The sequence below is a fragment of the Sturnira hondurensis genome, unplaced genomic scaffold, assembly GCF_014824575.4.
Source record: "Sturnira hondurensis isolate 20B ecotype Veracruz unplaced genomic scaffold, ASM1482457v3 Scaffold0009733, whole genome shotgun sequence".
Lineage (NCBI taxonomy): Eukaryota > Metazoa > Chordata > Mammalia > Chiroptera > Phyllostomidae > Sturnira > Sturnira hondurensis.
Window position 1 is genome coordinate 4,756,289 of NW_028082364.1, and position 13,222 is coordinate 4,769,510.

The following is a 13,222-nucleotide window of genomic DNA, read 5'->3' on the forward strand; positions in this document are numbered from 1 at the left end:
GGCCGTGCTGGAAGGCACCGCAAGCCTCCAGTGCAGCCCCACTGGCATTCTCGGGGGCAGGAGGACGCCTCTCATAACTGCAACCAGAGGGGATGGGGGAGGACAGAGACAGCGGCGTGCCTGGGCGGGACCGCTCCAAACACCCCGTCCCACAGTCGGACTGGGGACCAGTCTCATCTCCTCCACCTCACAAGTGTGTGACTTTGGGCCAGTCACTTAACATGTCAGAGCCTCGATGACCCCACAAAAGCAATAGGGATGGATCTGTGAGGGCTGTTTCACAAAGTTTTTATAAGGATAATATAATAATGCAGGTAAAATGTTCTCAAAATGTTAGAAGTGGTTCAAATTTGGTAAAAATAGACACTCTCCGAAGCCCAAAACATGTGAAGCTAAAGCTGAGAACAACACAAGGTGTAACTTCTTAACAGCAGAAATAACCCTTGACGTCAGTGGCTGGCTCTGGTCGGGAAATGCAAACTCGCCCAGTGCATTCCTCCTTCGAGCTGAAAAACAGGTCCGGTGGGGAGGCTGCCACGCAGTCCAGCCCAGAAGGCTCCCTCCAGGCCCTGGGAGTCCCCACCCAGTCCCCCAGGAGGCATCGCCACCACTGGTCCTCAGCTCACACCCATCTGCAGAGGGCTGCTGTGACCAGCAGCACAACGTCACTGCAGCCATTCAGAGACAATCCATACCTCCACATATGTGACCTGCTGACGCTTCCCCGAATAACCTGAATTCCTAGTAACAACTGGCAAGCAAAGTAACTGGAAGTTACTATATGTCACGAATGTCCTGTGTGCGGCTTAAGAAATGCAGGCTACCTAACACAGGCACAGGTCTCTTCATAAGCAACAAGCAAAAATAAAACCTAATCGGGGCCCTTTACTACATCAGTTTCCAAACGTAGCTAGCAGCTTCAGCTGGATACATGGGCTGTTCTATTTTCAACCAACACAGAAAGTGTGACTTTGAGTCAGCCAATAGATATTCTAAATTCCAACTTTAAAAATGCTCTACAGTGTGCTACCAACGACCAAAAAAAAAAAAAAAACTTGAAAGCCCAAAATTCTGACCCATATGGAAATTTTACATAAAATATGGCTACTTTTTAAAACAAAATGAGACCGCTGTCAGTGGTTTCAAGAACCTTCTTTCCCTTGAGTTTTTTTACCTGAATAAAATCCAAACCACGTGATCTAATTTATCTCTATTTGTTCTAAAGTTCACAGGATTCTAAATAAAGTAAAACTGTAACCTGAAAAAACTCACAGGAAAACAACACTTCCTCTGACGTCTTTGCTGATTTTTAAAATGCAACAGTCCAAACGTATCCGGGCCCCACACACACTTTCTAGCCCCTGGACGGCCCCACGGTGCCGGGTCTGATGTGCTCCTCTTTGTGCTCCACTCCCCAAAACCTGGAAACTCCTACACCACTGATTCGGCAAGCGTTACCCGTGTCAAACGGAAGATTAACAATACAAAAGTGTTGTGCGCTACCCATTATAAGAGATTAAAAACGAAACAAGCTTGTTCCATTACGAAACAAGCATCTTTCTACGCAGTTTTGTGTAAGGAGCCTAAAGAAACCCATAATCTCCTGGATCTTTTAAAAAGCACTTTCTCAGAACGATCTGCTCATGACGCTGGTCGAACAATATATAGATGCATTAGAAAAATTTTAACAATGTTCCTCCTTCCCCACTCTGAAGTAATGATGAGAATCTGATAGGTACTTTTCCACGTCTGTGCACACACACACTCCTCTACAAATACAACCAAGTGCTTCCTTTTAAAAAAAATTATTCTATAGCCCTGGCTGGTATGGCTCAGTGGACTGAGCATTGGACTGCAAAGCAAAAGGTCTCCAGTTCGATTCCCAGTCAGGGCACATGCCTGGGTTGTGGGCCAGTTCCCAGTGGGGGTGGGGGTGTGAGAAGCAGTCACACACTGATGTTTCTCTCCCTCTCTCTCTCCTTTCTCCTCTCTCTCTCCCTTCTCCTCTCTCTAAAAATAAAAAATAAAAAGTTATTCTATTTAAAAATATAATACCTTCATGTCAATACACACAGGTGTTCCTTTTCAAGCCTTTGGATTATTAAGAGTTAAATGGTTTAATTAAACTCAACTAAAGAGACACTGCCTGGTTTCCCCGGGAGCCCCGAGAAGTAATTTTACACATACTATAAACTTGTATCAGATTTACACACACTGTACACTTGTATCAGAGCTCGGGAGACCAGCGGAGGCTGAGCAGAGCCTCCATCCTGGGCAGGACTAAATGAAAGCCCTCTGCTGTCGATCACGGAGCCTGCACCGATGACCTCAGCCAAACGCGATGTGCTCCATGCAGCTGCGGTGACTTGCATAGGACTAGAAAGGTTTCTAGAGAAACGTGTCCCAGCCACTGTGCTGCTCAGGCAACCCCTGACCTCCTACAAGCCCACAAGGGTAGGCTCATCAGAGCGCTGGCCAGAGACCAGTTCTCTGACCTTATATGAAAAGATGGTGTGAGCCTATCAGGTCCTCTCTCCTCTCCCAGGAAAGTCCTTGGGACATACCATGAGGCCCGGCATCAGAACCAGAGCCCAAAGCGGACATGAGGACACATCGACACGTCACGAGGGACACTAGGGCTGTTCTCCTCGACACTGAGCAATGTACAACTTGTGCACTGTCTGAAATTTGGGAAACGATTTCTAGACCTTAGACACCCTATCCCTGGTGAGGTTTCAACAGAGCCCAGCTCACCCTGACTCTGACACTGGGAAGCACAGGACAGCCCCTACATCTTAACCTTTGAGGACCCCCCAGCCTGCCTGCTGAAGCTTCTGGCTTGGACACGTGCACTGCCTCTCCAGCGCAACCCCAGCACCTGCGAGGCGCCTCCGGACGGACCCACCTGTGCAGGAAGTGCAGCTTGTGCATGGCGGCCAGCCCCGCGGCAACCTCACACGCCATCCTCTGCAGCAGCATGGTCTGCGCGTCGCCCCGCATGTGCTCGTGCTCGCTGCGCAGGTAGGCTTTCAGGTCGCCCTGCAAAGAAGAAGCATTGGTCCTGTTTGTTTCAAGTGGAGAAAACAAATCGGCAACTAAGCATGTGCCTTAACTGACATTAGTTATTATGATTATTTATTTAAAATGACTTAGATTTAACTTAATAAACAATCTCAGCCTGAACGAGTTCCAAATTACAAAATACTTCAACCAAAGACTTCAAGGGTACGGAAAACATGACTCACCTTTTAGGGTCATTCTAACTAAATTAAACACCAGCTTATCTTTGTTACATAAACGCATAAAACAAAACAGTAAAAAAAGGTAATTTCACAATGATGTGCACTTCAGTGAAGCACAGCAATTTCCAGGTAACGAAGAGATGACAAGAGACTAGAAGAAACGGAGCCGGTCACAGTGCCCTTGAGGATGCCAGGAGACGGGGACCAGAGCACGTGCCCCCACGAGGGCTCCCGCACCAGGGAGCGCGAGAGGACCAGAGGGAATGAGGCAGACGGAGGGAGACGTGCGCGGTGCTGGCGCCGGCTGCCCCAGGTGTCTGCCAGCCTCCTCGGGACCCTGTGTCACACAGAGGCTGCTGTGAGAAAGAACATTCCAGTCCCTCCAGAAAAGTTCACGAAACAGCCTACTCAAAGGACAGCAGCGTGAGCGGGCAAGCGAGCAGACTCACATTCAGACAAGCACTACACAGACCTTTAAATACCAAGCCCCCAGGGACCCTGGCACGGCTCCCGTGTTCCGTCTTTATTCTGTGACTTTAATTCACTCTAATTGGGGACTGCGTGTTTTGGGGAATACACTTTTGAGGAAATAAATCTTCAGCATTCTCCTAACCATGTGATTAAATATTTACTGTTGTGACTTAATTCCAAATTAAAGCTTTATATAATGTTATTAAAATTTAGAAAGAAGGCTAACAGTTTTCTATTTTCTTTGTATCTGAGTCAAGAAAAGACTCACGAGGAAGGAAGTTTCTTTCCTTGGCCAACTAAAGAATGCATTTCTTACAACTGCTCCCAAAAGAGCCCATTTATCAACTTCCTCTGAGAATGAAACTTTAAAACCCAACATCCCTTCAGAAGCCTCTGCCCACATCAACCCGCAGTGCACTCGGGTGCGGCTGCCAGGTCCAGCCAAGGACCCGCAGGTCCTCTCCCTGCAGGTCCTCTCCCTGGTGGCCACGGTTCTCACGTGAGTGACAAGGCTGGCACCGGAACCAGTGCCCTCGTAGTTTCTGAGCGGTGTGCCGAGCACTGTGCTAGTTTTTACACTTGTGACCTCAAGTAATTCTTGTAATTTCAAACATTTTTTTCCAGATGTGGACCTGAGGTTTAGGGAGGTTAAGAAATTTGCCCAGAGCCACAGAACTAATAAGTGGTTGGAGCTATACTTCTGTTCAGCTGACCAACTGGTCCAGAAAGTTCTATCTGGTGTGTGAATGAAACCATTACAACGCAGACCTCACCCACTGATGTGATGGGAAGGAGTGTAAAGGACTTAAAGGATGGCAGGGGCTCAGTGGGGCTTCTCCGCCAGGGCAGCGGCTGCCCCCCCCACCCCCCACCAGTGTGTGCGCCAACCCACCTCCCTCTCAGCTTCCCCCCAGCTTCCCCCAGGTCCCACTGCAATCACAAGCTGGTCCCTGGCAAAACACCTCCACCTCTCTTCCCTCCACCTTCCCCTGGGCTGGGGCTAAGCTCTGACCAGCAGGGGGGAGTGGTGAGAATGAAGACAGGTTTGGATGACAGACTAACCCAGAAACACTCCAGCAGAAAACTCCGGGCCTGCTAGGCTTTTGTAAGGTAGACTGTAAGGAAGCTAAGTAGGAAAATAAATAGCTTGACTTATTTACATTACCACTGACATGGCAAGGAACTCACTGGTCCAGCCCTTTCCAGAACTAGCTGAGGTAGAAACGGCCCTCACAGGAAGGGGGACTGTACCGTGCTGCGTCCTGCTGACTCCCAAACGCATGGGCGCTGCTGACAGACCGGCAACGCTCTCCAAGTGACTCTGGCCACGAAGGCAGGGTGGGCGTCCTTATTTTTCAAGGTTATCTAAAGTATATTCGTTACTACTCACCGTTCTTAAAATATCTTCTCTCCACAACTGATTCCACGCCCCAGATTCCACTGGAGGGCATCATAACAAACAGAAGAGTCTGCTTTCTAACACTCACACCCCTAGGGTTTCCAGCCTGGCGGCAACACCAGCCTCTCCCCACCCGCCGGGGGCAGGAGAGGTCAGCACATTCCAGGCAAACACACCTCTGACCTGGGGTGAGGAGTGACCGCCGGTGGGCATCGGGCAGGACCCAGGGTCAGGGCTGTGCTCCAGAAAGGCCATTGAGAGCTCTCCACGTACAAGAAAAATCAGCATAAAAACTTTAATCACAATAGAGATGTTCACACCAAGTACGTACTACAAACTGGTCCACTCCACCCACAACAAAGCTGTATTTAAGTATCTGGTTTGTTTTCTATCGTAATGATGCTTACGGAGTAGAAAGGAACCAGCACTTTGGCCGCTGTCTAAAAACACAGCCACAGTTAAGAACAGCAAAGTACTCTGAAAAATAGTTTCTTTTATTCAGATCCTCCCCTGAAGCCTCAAAATACTGGGAAAGGAAAATTTCAGACAACTGTACTTGAACAATAAAAAAAGAAGAAAAAAAGAAAACTTTACGACACTAGATGGCAGCAAAGTGCTGCACTAAGAGCTCAGACCACAGAACCAGGAATGAGTCATTCATGAATAATAGACCTTCAACTGGGCTACTCAGAAGTATCCTCTTAAATTCCAACAGAAGCTGCCACGAGGGTTTACCCAGTTTTTTGCAGACACTGAGAACTATGGCTTAATTTCAACACAATGTAAAAACTAAACAATTATGTAGCTTTATAACTGAAAACTTAGTTATTTATGTTTAAGATGATAATTTGGGGGGTGGGGGAGGGCTGTCATTTTTTAACAAAAAACTGCACCAAAGGATGAATGAATGGTCTGAAGAGCCACACACGCAGCAGCCCAGCCGGGAGCTACAGCATCGACATCACAGCTGCAGCCCCCAGGCCGGCCCTGCCCTCGCCCCAGGCCCTCTCTGGTACCGCCATTAGTCACTTGGCCATCCCGAGCCCAAACGGGCCTCCTCTACCACCCCCCCCCCCCAGATAACCTCCTCAAAAGCCTGCCCTGTTCTGGTTGCTCCTCCTCCTGGCCTCCCACCACTCTCTCCTGCAAATCCTTCGTCCCCACAACTCCACTGCCTCCTCCCCCCTGCGCCCCCACGTTCAGCTGCCAGAGCTATCTCAGACCACTTCTGCCAAGCGGCGTGGCCACTGGTGCGTTCCCTTCTTCACCAGCCACCTGACTTTCTTCCCATCACACTGGGCAGCCCTTTCCTGGATCTTCCTTCTCTCACCGACCTGTGAGCACTGGCACATCCCAGGGCTCAGTCCTTGGGCCTGGTCACTATGACACTCATTCCCGGGTGATTCTACCACCCTGTGGCTTGAAAAAAGAATCATTCAGACACCTTTCCTGGCCCCCCGTCTCCTGAGCCCCACTGCTCATGCGTCCAACTGCTGACTGGACACACTTTCCTGGATGACCTGCGGCACCGCAGACCTCACGCCTCCTGCACGAAACTCCTCCCCTCTGCTCCTCCTCAGAAACGGCGCCGCTTTCCCAGTGGATCAGACCAAAACCGAAGATGCCATTCTTGAGTTTGATCTGCCTCTAGGTGCCAACATTCACCCCATCACTGAGTCCTGGTTCTATTCCCACACCACATTCAGCATCAGACCACCCTTCCCAGACTCCTCTGTGGCCACCACCCTCTTGTGGGAATTACCGCAACAGCCCCCTGCACAGCCTTCCTGCCTCCACCCTGGGCAGCGGCGGCTGAGCACCGCCCCCTGGTCCTCCCTGGTGTTCCATCAGCCTGCTTGTCTGCCCTGCCCACCAGAAATGAGCTGCACAGGCTGGGATTGTCTGGCTCCGTGTCCCCAGTGCCTGGACCAGCACAAGCTTGGCAAACAGAGTCATCCCTCTGTACTCACCGGTTCCCCATCTGTAAATTCAACCGACCAGAGACCACAAATACTCAGGGGAAAGCTCCCTCGCTGCTGACGTGCACCACGTGGTCAGGCCCACAGTGGCTGCATCGGAGCTGAACACGCAGACTTCCCCTTGTTATTACTCCCTAACCCACACTGCGTCACTACCACATACGGCACCTACGTTGTGTTAGGTGCACGCAATCTAGAGATGACTTCAGTGGACGGCACAGAGCACAGCAGTCCCGCGGAAACAAGGTGCCAGCCACACATACAGTTTACGGTTTTCTAATAGCGATGTCAAAAACCCTAAAGAGGATCACTGTTTCTTCCCCTGGTGTTCGCCCCAGCTCCAACTCCAGGTGTGCACCTCGGAGTGGACCTGTGATGTGGGGGAGGGCACGGCCTCTGCTGCCACAGCCGGTGGGCAGTGCCATGGAGGAGGCAGCCTCAGGAGGCCCAGGGTGCAGGGAAGCAGGCACTGGGGAGGGCAGGAAGGGCCTGGCCACAAGCAGTCGGGACAGCCTGCCCCAAACAACTAGGGCCGAGGGCCCAGGCCTGGGGGCCAAGTTTAATTAATCTATGTCCTATCACCTTGGCTTGCAGCCTGGTCTCCGAAGTGGTTCGCCGATGCTTTTCACCCAACCGATCCTTGCCCCAGACGCCAGACTGCCTCTGCTCGCACGGCACTCCATACCCACCGGAGCTCCCCAGAGCCACGCAGGTCGGCCTCCCTGCCCGGCACACGCTGTTCCTGCTGTCGTTTCCGCCAAGGACGTTGGTCCACTCCCTCTTCCACACTCAGATCAAACACATTTCCTTTCTAAGCCTTCCCCAGTGAATCTAGTTAGGATTTCTAGTTACCTTTCTTCTACACACACTATTCAACCCCTTACTCAATAATTAGGATCAATAAATCTAACTAAAAATTAAGAAAATACCATTTCTTCAGGACTTACTGTATGTGCCCAGCAATTTTTGTTCCTCTTACTAATGGTCAGAGTAGTCTGTCGGGCAGACGGTATCCCCGCCCCCCGCACAGACGTCTGAACCGAGGCATAAAGAGGTGAGGTAAGGCCCCGAGGAGGGATCCACAAGGAGGCAGCCGAAGGGGCAGCTGGCGCTGCAGGCAGGACGGGCAGGGGCAGGGTGACTCGCCCCGGCGCCCGCCCCCGGGCACACTGCCCTTCACAAGTGCTTGCCGTGCTTCTGCCGAATGAGTGATCCTCATCCAAAACACAGTCCCCTCGCCCCGTTCCTGGGACAGCGCTGTGTGCCTTCCCTACGGCAACAAGCCGTGCACGCCCTGCCACAGCCACCGCACTCAGCAGCACAGCGCACCAGCAGCCACGGGCCAGCTGCCAAACTCACAAGACTTCGTTTTCTTTCATAAAAATTCTAAGATAAAGTGCTTCTGAAAAACAAACGGGTCCTTCCGTCTCCCCTGGAATTACTTAGGTAAGTGCAAAACCATTCTCCCCTTTCTACCTAGAAGATGTTATCATCCCGCACACTCACCACCTGGTGACAGCTGAAAAGGCCGACGCTCACTCAATAGCCCCTGACCTACTGAGAGCACGTGAAGGCAGTGGCTCCTCTCACCGTGGCGGGAGCTGCGTATTCCCAAGCTGGGCCATAACCCTCTGTCCTCTTCGCCTTGGGTGGTGCTCCTCTTCCTGGGCAGGCCCCCTGGCTCGTGGGCTGACCCTACCCAGACACGCAGTCTTGCACACGGAGCCTACAGACCCAGACTTCAGAGCAGGGAGCCAGCCAAGGCCCCAGTCCTCGCTGCAGGAGAGCTTCTGAGGCTGACCGGGGGCCTGGGGGGTTGAGCACAAAACTGCCCGAGGAGACGAAAGCAACCTCTCACCACAGGGCACGGTGGTAGGAGCCCTGGATTCAAGGCCTCGACTTTGACAGGAAACTAGCCATTCCAAGCACTGACAGACAGATTTCCCAAAGAAATCTTGGAATTTCTAGCTTCCCCCTAACAGAAGTAACACCTGGTAAGACACTTTAAATAATAGTAGGTAATTACCAATGTTTTAAAAATGGTGGTACAGCCCTGGCTGACATAGCTCAGTGGATTGAGCACAGGCCTTCGAACCAGAGGATCACGGTTCGATTCCCAGTCAGGGCACATGCCTGAGTTGCAGGCCAGTTCCCAGCAGGGGATGCACGAGAGGCAACCACACATTGATATTTCTCTCCCTCTTTCCTTCCCTTCCCTCTAAAGATCAATAAATACAATCTTTTAAAAAATGCGGTACCATGCATACCATCAAGCTATCTTAACCATTTCTAAGTGGACAGGCCAGGAGCATTAGGTACACTCACACCACTGTGCAAACCCAACTGCACCGTCCACCCAACAGAACCCTTGACACACCTTCCCAAACCGAAACTCCCTACCCGCTCCACCCAGACTGTGGCAAGCACCCCTCCCTCTCTGTCTCCATGAGTCTGGCTGCCTGAGATGCCACATTAAGTAGGACCACACAGTATTTGTCATTTGTGACATGGCTTATTTCCACAGTATAGCAGGTTAACGTCACAGGGACACACCCAGCTTTGGTCATTCCTCAGCAGTCCGGGGGCACCGGGGCTGCTCCTCCACCTTGTGAGTCAGGGTGCTGTGAACGTGGTGCACAAAAGTCTCTTAAGATCCTGCTTTCAATTCTACACACCTGGAAGTGAAACTGCTAGATGCTACGGTGATTCTATTTTAGTGTTTTGAGAAGCAGTTATGTTTCATGAACCTTATAAACTTGACCCATATAAGAGCCATAGAGATACACTGTACAAAGCCCCAGAACACACATCCCCTGCCCCCACCCCTCCCAGCATCTGCAGACCCACGGAAACACGGATCTCGGGGGGCGATGAACTGAGTGTGGCCTGGGACTGAGTGCACCTGCCCAGAGCCACAGTGGTGTGGAGGGGAGAGAGCCGCTCTGCCCCTACCAGCCTCTGAGATGGGCTGGGTGCTAGACCACAATCGAATAAGAGCTAGTATACCGAGTTTAATAACAATTTTTCTTTAGAATTAACCACCTCTGCCAATGAGAATAACATTCAAATGACAGCTAGGAATTACAACAAAAATTCAGTGTTCCCTGCTCTTCTCCAACTGTACCAGCTGAGACGTGCTCTCTGAGTTACCTGGGGACCTACTGGGGGCACTGCCACCTTTCTGCACTCGGTCGAGGAAGCTCAGTGTTCTGAAAACTGAGACAATGCACAGAAATCATCAAAACCTAAACTTAATAAAATATGTTTACAGGAAGTCTTCAGGTAAGAAAATGAATCGTCTAGTTACTGAAGAACACAAATGTTACATACATGTTCCATTGTTAAAAACAGACAGGACAAGGGCGCTCTGCAGGCCATGAGATTCCTGGGCACCCTCAGCTGGGCAAAGCGCTTCGAAATGCCTCCCGGAAGTCACAGCCTCGAGCTCCTGAGAAAGGCAGGCCCAGACCCAAGCTCTGGGCCTGCCAGGTACGCGACAGACATCTTCTCCATCTCCATGGGCCTATTTCACTCACACACAAAGTGCGGAGGAATATGATTAAATGTGGTATTGTGTGCAAATAGCTTGCACAGGAATGAAACACAAAACATTGAGAACTTGTAACTGAAATATTTAAAGAAACTAACTGTAAACGCAGATTAAAGGGCAAATGTTCTAGAATGTATATATAAAACAACACTAATACAATGATCAAAGGCAATGAATAAATACTTCATTAAGTCCTTAAAATGGGGGACAGAAGTAAAAGCAGCCCCCCGCCCAGCATTCCCACCTGTCAGAAACACTGGGGTACAACCTTCTGAACACCTGGCCTTGAATTTCTGCCAGCAGCTTACCAGGTCACAGAACTCGAACACCAGGAGGTAGGGGACCGCCTCTACACACTGCCCCACACACTGCAGAACGTTTGGGTGCTGAAGGACGCTGGGGGGAAACAGTCAGAGGTTCGTCAGAGGGCACACTAGTAAAACTGTCCAAACAATAAACCAAAGTTTAACATTCACAGTGATTTAAATATGCTAAGCTGAAGAGAGCACATGAACTTACCAGATTTATTGTTATCTAATGAGCCAATCTGGTGAACATTTCCAAAAATCAAAACAGAACTATCAGAAGAACCTCTAATTTTAGTAATTTAAATTTATAGAGTATCAGTTTGAAGCATCATTTTTAAAAAGGCAGGCTAAATATATAAACATAGTAAGCATTTTTATCCATATATTAATAAATAACCCAGCTACTCCTTAGACTGTCTAGCTTATATACTATTTCCATAAATTTCCACAGCATATGCAATCTCTTTTTGGAAAATATTCTGTCCAAAAGAAAGTTTTAAAAAAAGATAGGCCAAAATTGTTTTCTAAGGAGCTTTTTACTTTGAGCAATCACGAATTACCAGTAACTCACCAAGACAGCGCAAAGGGGTCCCACGGCCCCTTCCCCCAGTGTCCCTGGGCTACACGTGACAACTGCAATGCACCATGGAAACCAGGGCACAGGCATCACACCCGTGAGCACACTGCCGTGCCGTGCGGTCTATCACGTGCACACATTTGCACAACCACAACCTCAGCAGACACACAAAAGCGCTCCATCGCTACACGGGTCCCCCCAGCCTCCCTGGGGACAGTCCCAGCCACCGCCCTGCACCCCACCTCATCGTTCCCAAGCCCGGGCCGCGCTGGCCTGTCTCCCATTTCTGTAACATTCTCACTTTGGGGTCATGGTGTGAACGTGACACTGCACGTGGCCCCTGAATGTGGCCCCTGAACACTGACTTGCGCTCAGCACAGGGCCCTGAGCTGAGCACGGACCGTTCACCCTGTTCACCCCGTTCCACAGCTGAGCGAGTCGCTGGTTGGGGTATGGGTTTGTTTAACCTCGCAACTCCCGAGGGACGTTTCACTCTGGGCCTTTTGTTATGAAACTCTGGATCTTGTTTAAATTGTGTACTTGGCAAGCAGAAATTCCAAAGTTAGGTTTTTTGGGGTTTAAGAAATATTTTGGATTTTTTTCAAAGGCAAACTTATTTGATGGATAAGATACTCTTAGGTCTAACAACGTTATAATTTTAAGTGATGGATTTAAAATATTGTTTCTTGGATGAAGTCCTGCAATCTGCCCACACGGAGAGAGAGGGAGGAGAGAGAGGGACCCCCTGAATGAGCTCACTGCCATTACTGTTATCTGTGACTGGGGCACAAACCGACGTGCCTCGAAATGAGCAGGACCAGAGGTGCTGCCCGGGGTGTCGAGGCCGGGTTTCCTCTGGTCCCCTGTGTCCTGCTGACTGACACGCCTCCATCCTCCACCCTCCCTTAGGGTCACAAAATCAGTTTGTTGCCAAGAACCTTGAGGATTCCAATGCCATCGTTTCCCTGCCCAGGAACACCCAGATCTGTAACTCCCTCTTGACTTTTCTCTCTCTCTCTCTCTCCTCCACCTCCCCCTTTCAGTTTAAGTACAGCCGGTGTGCAATGCTATGTTAGTTTCAGGTGTACAATACAGTGACTTGACATTTAAATACCCTACAACACAACCCCAAAGTATTCTTCCACCCAGTGACTTTCAAAAGACCACAGACGATGTTTACAAAACACATATTCAGGACTACTTACTAGTAAGGCTCTCCATTTTTCAAAAACGTATCTTGCTCCTTTGGGCTCGCACTTGCTTTTAACTCCTTCACTATCACCCGTGCTACGCTAGTGCCTGTGTAGGTCTCTCCAAGGAGGACCTAGAACCAAAGAGCAGTTTTCATTTCATTTCCATCGGAATGGTAAAAACGTTTCTCTCACTTATTAGGAAATGGCATACAAGAAAATAAATTAAGCAACAAGCAGATGGCCTTCTATTATTTTAAATACTACCTCAGAAAAGGTGTGGGGACGCAAAATAGCACCTTCAATTTTAAACCAGCCATCAGATATTTCCAACATTCGTGTGCTTATGTGTATTTCTTTTCCATGTACTTAAAAATGTGTTATACTTTCATGGAAATTACCAACGATGTTACAGAAGAGTAATTATAAGTCCAGTTCAAGCATAACTTGAATGTTTCTCAAAAACACTTCAACTGAGTTTTGCCTCCTTCACATATGAGAAAGTA

The 13,222-nt window shown here is 49.6% G+C and overlaps 1 protein-coding gene across 3 annotated transcripts in view; it reads right to left on the reverse strand.

The window, feature by feature from the left end:
- The window catches only part of LMTK2 (lemur tyrosine kinase 2), a 59,845-nt gene that overhangs the window by 21,257 nt on the left and 25,366 nt on the right, over positions 1–13,222 (reverse strand). For all 3 annotated transcript variants that reach the window (XM_037057823.1, XM_037057822.1, XM_037057821.1), the window contains exons 5-7: positions 12,732–12,850; positions 10,950–11,037; positions 2,906–3,039 (exon numbers count right to left, since the gene is read on the reverse strand). In XM_037057823.1, coding sequence (XP_036913718.1) covers positions 2,906–3,039; positions 10,950–11,037; positions 12,732–12,850 — 341 coding nt within the window. The remainder of the gene's footprint in view (positions 1–2,905; positions 3,040–10,949; positions 11,038–12,731; positions 12,851–13,222) is intronic.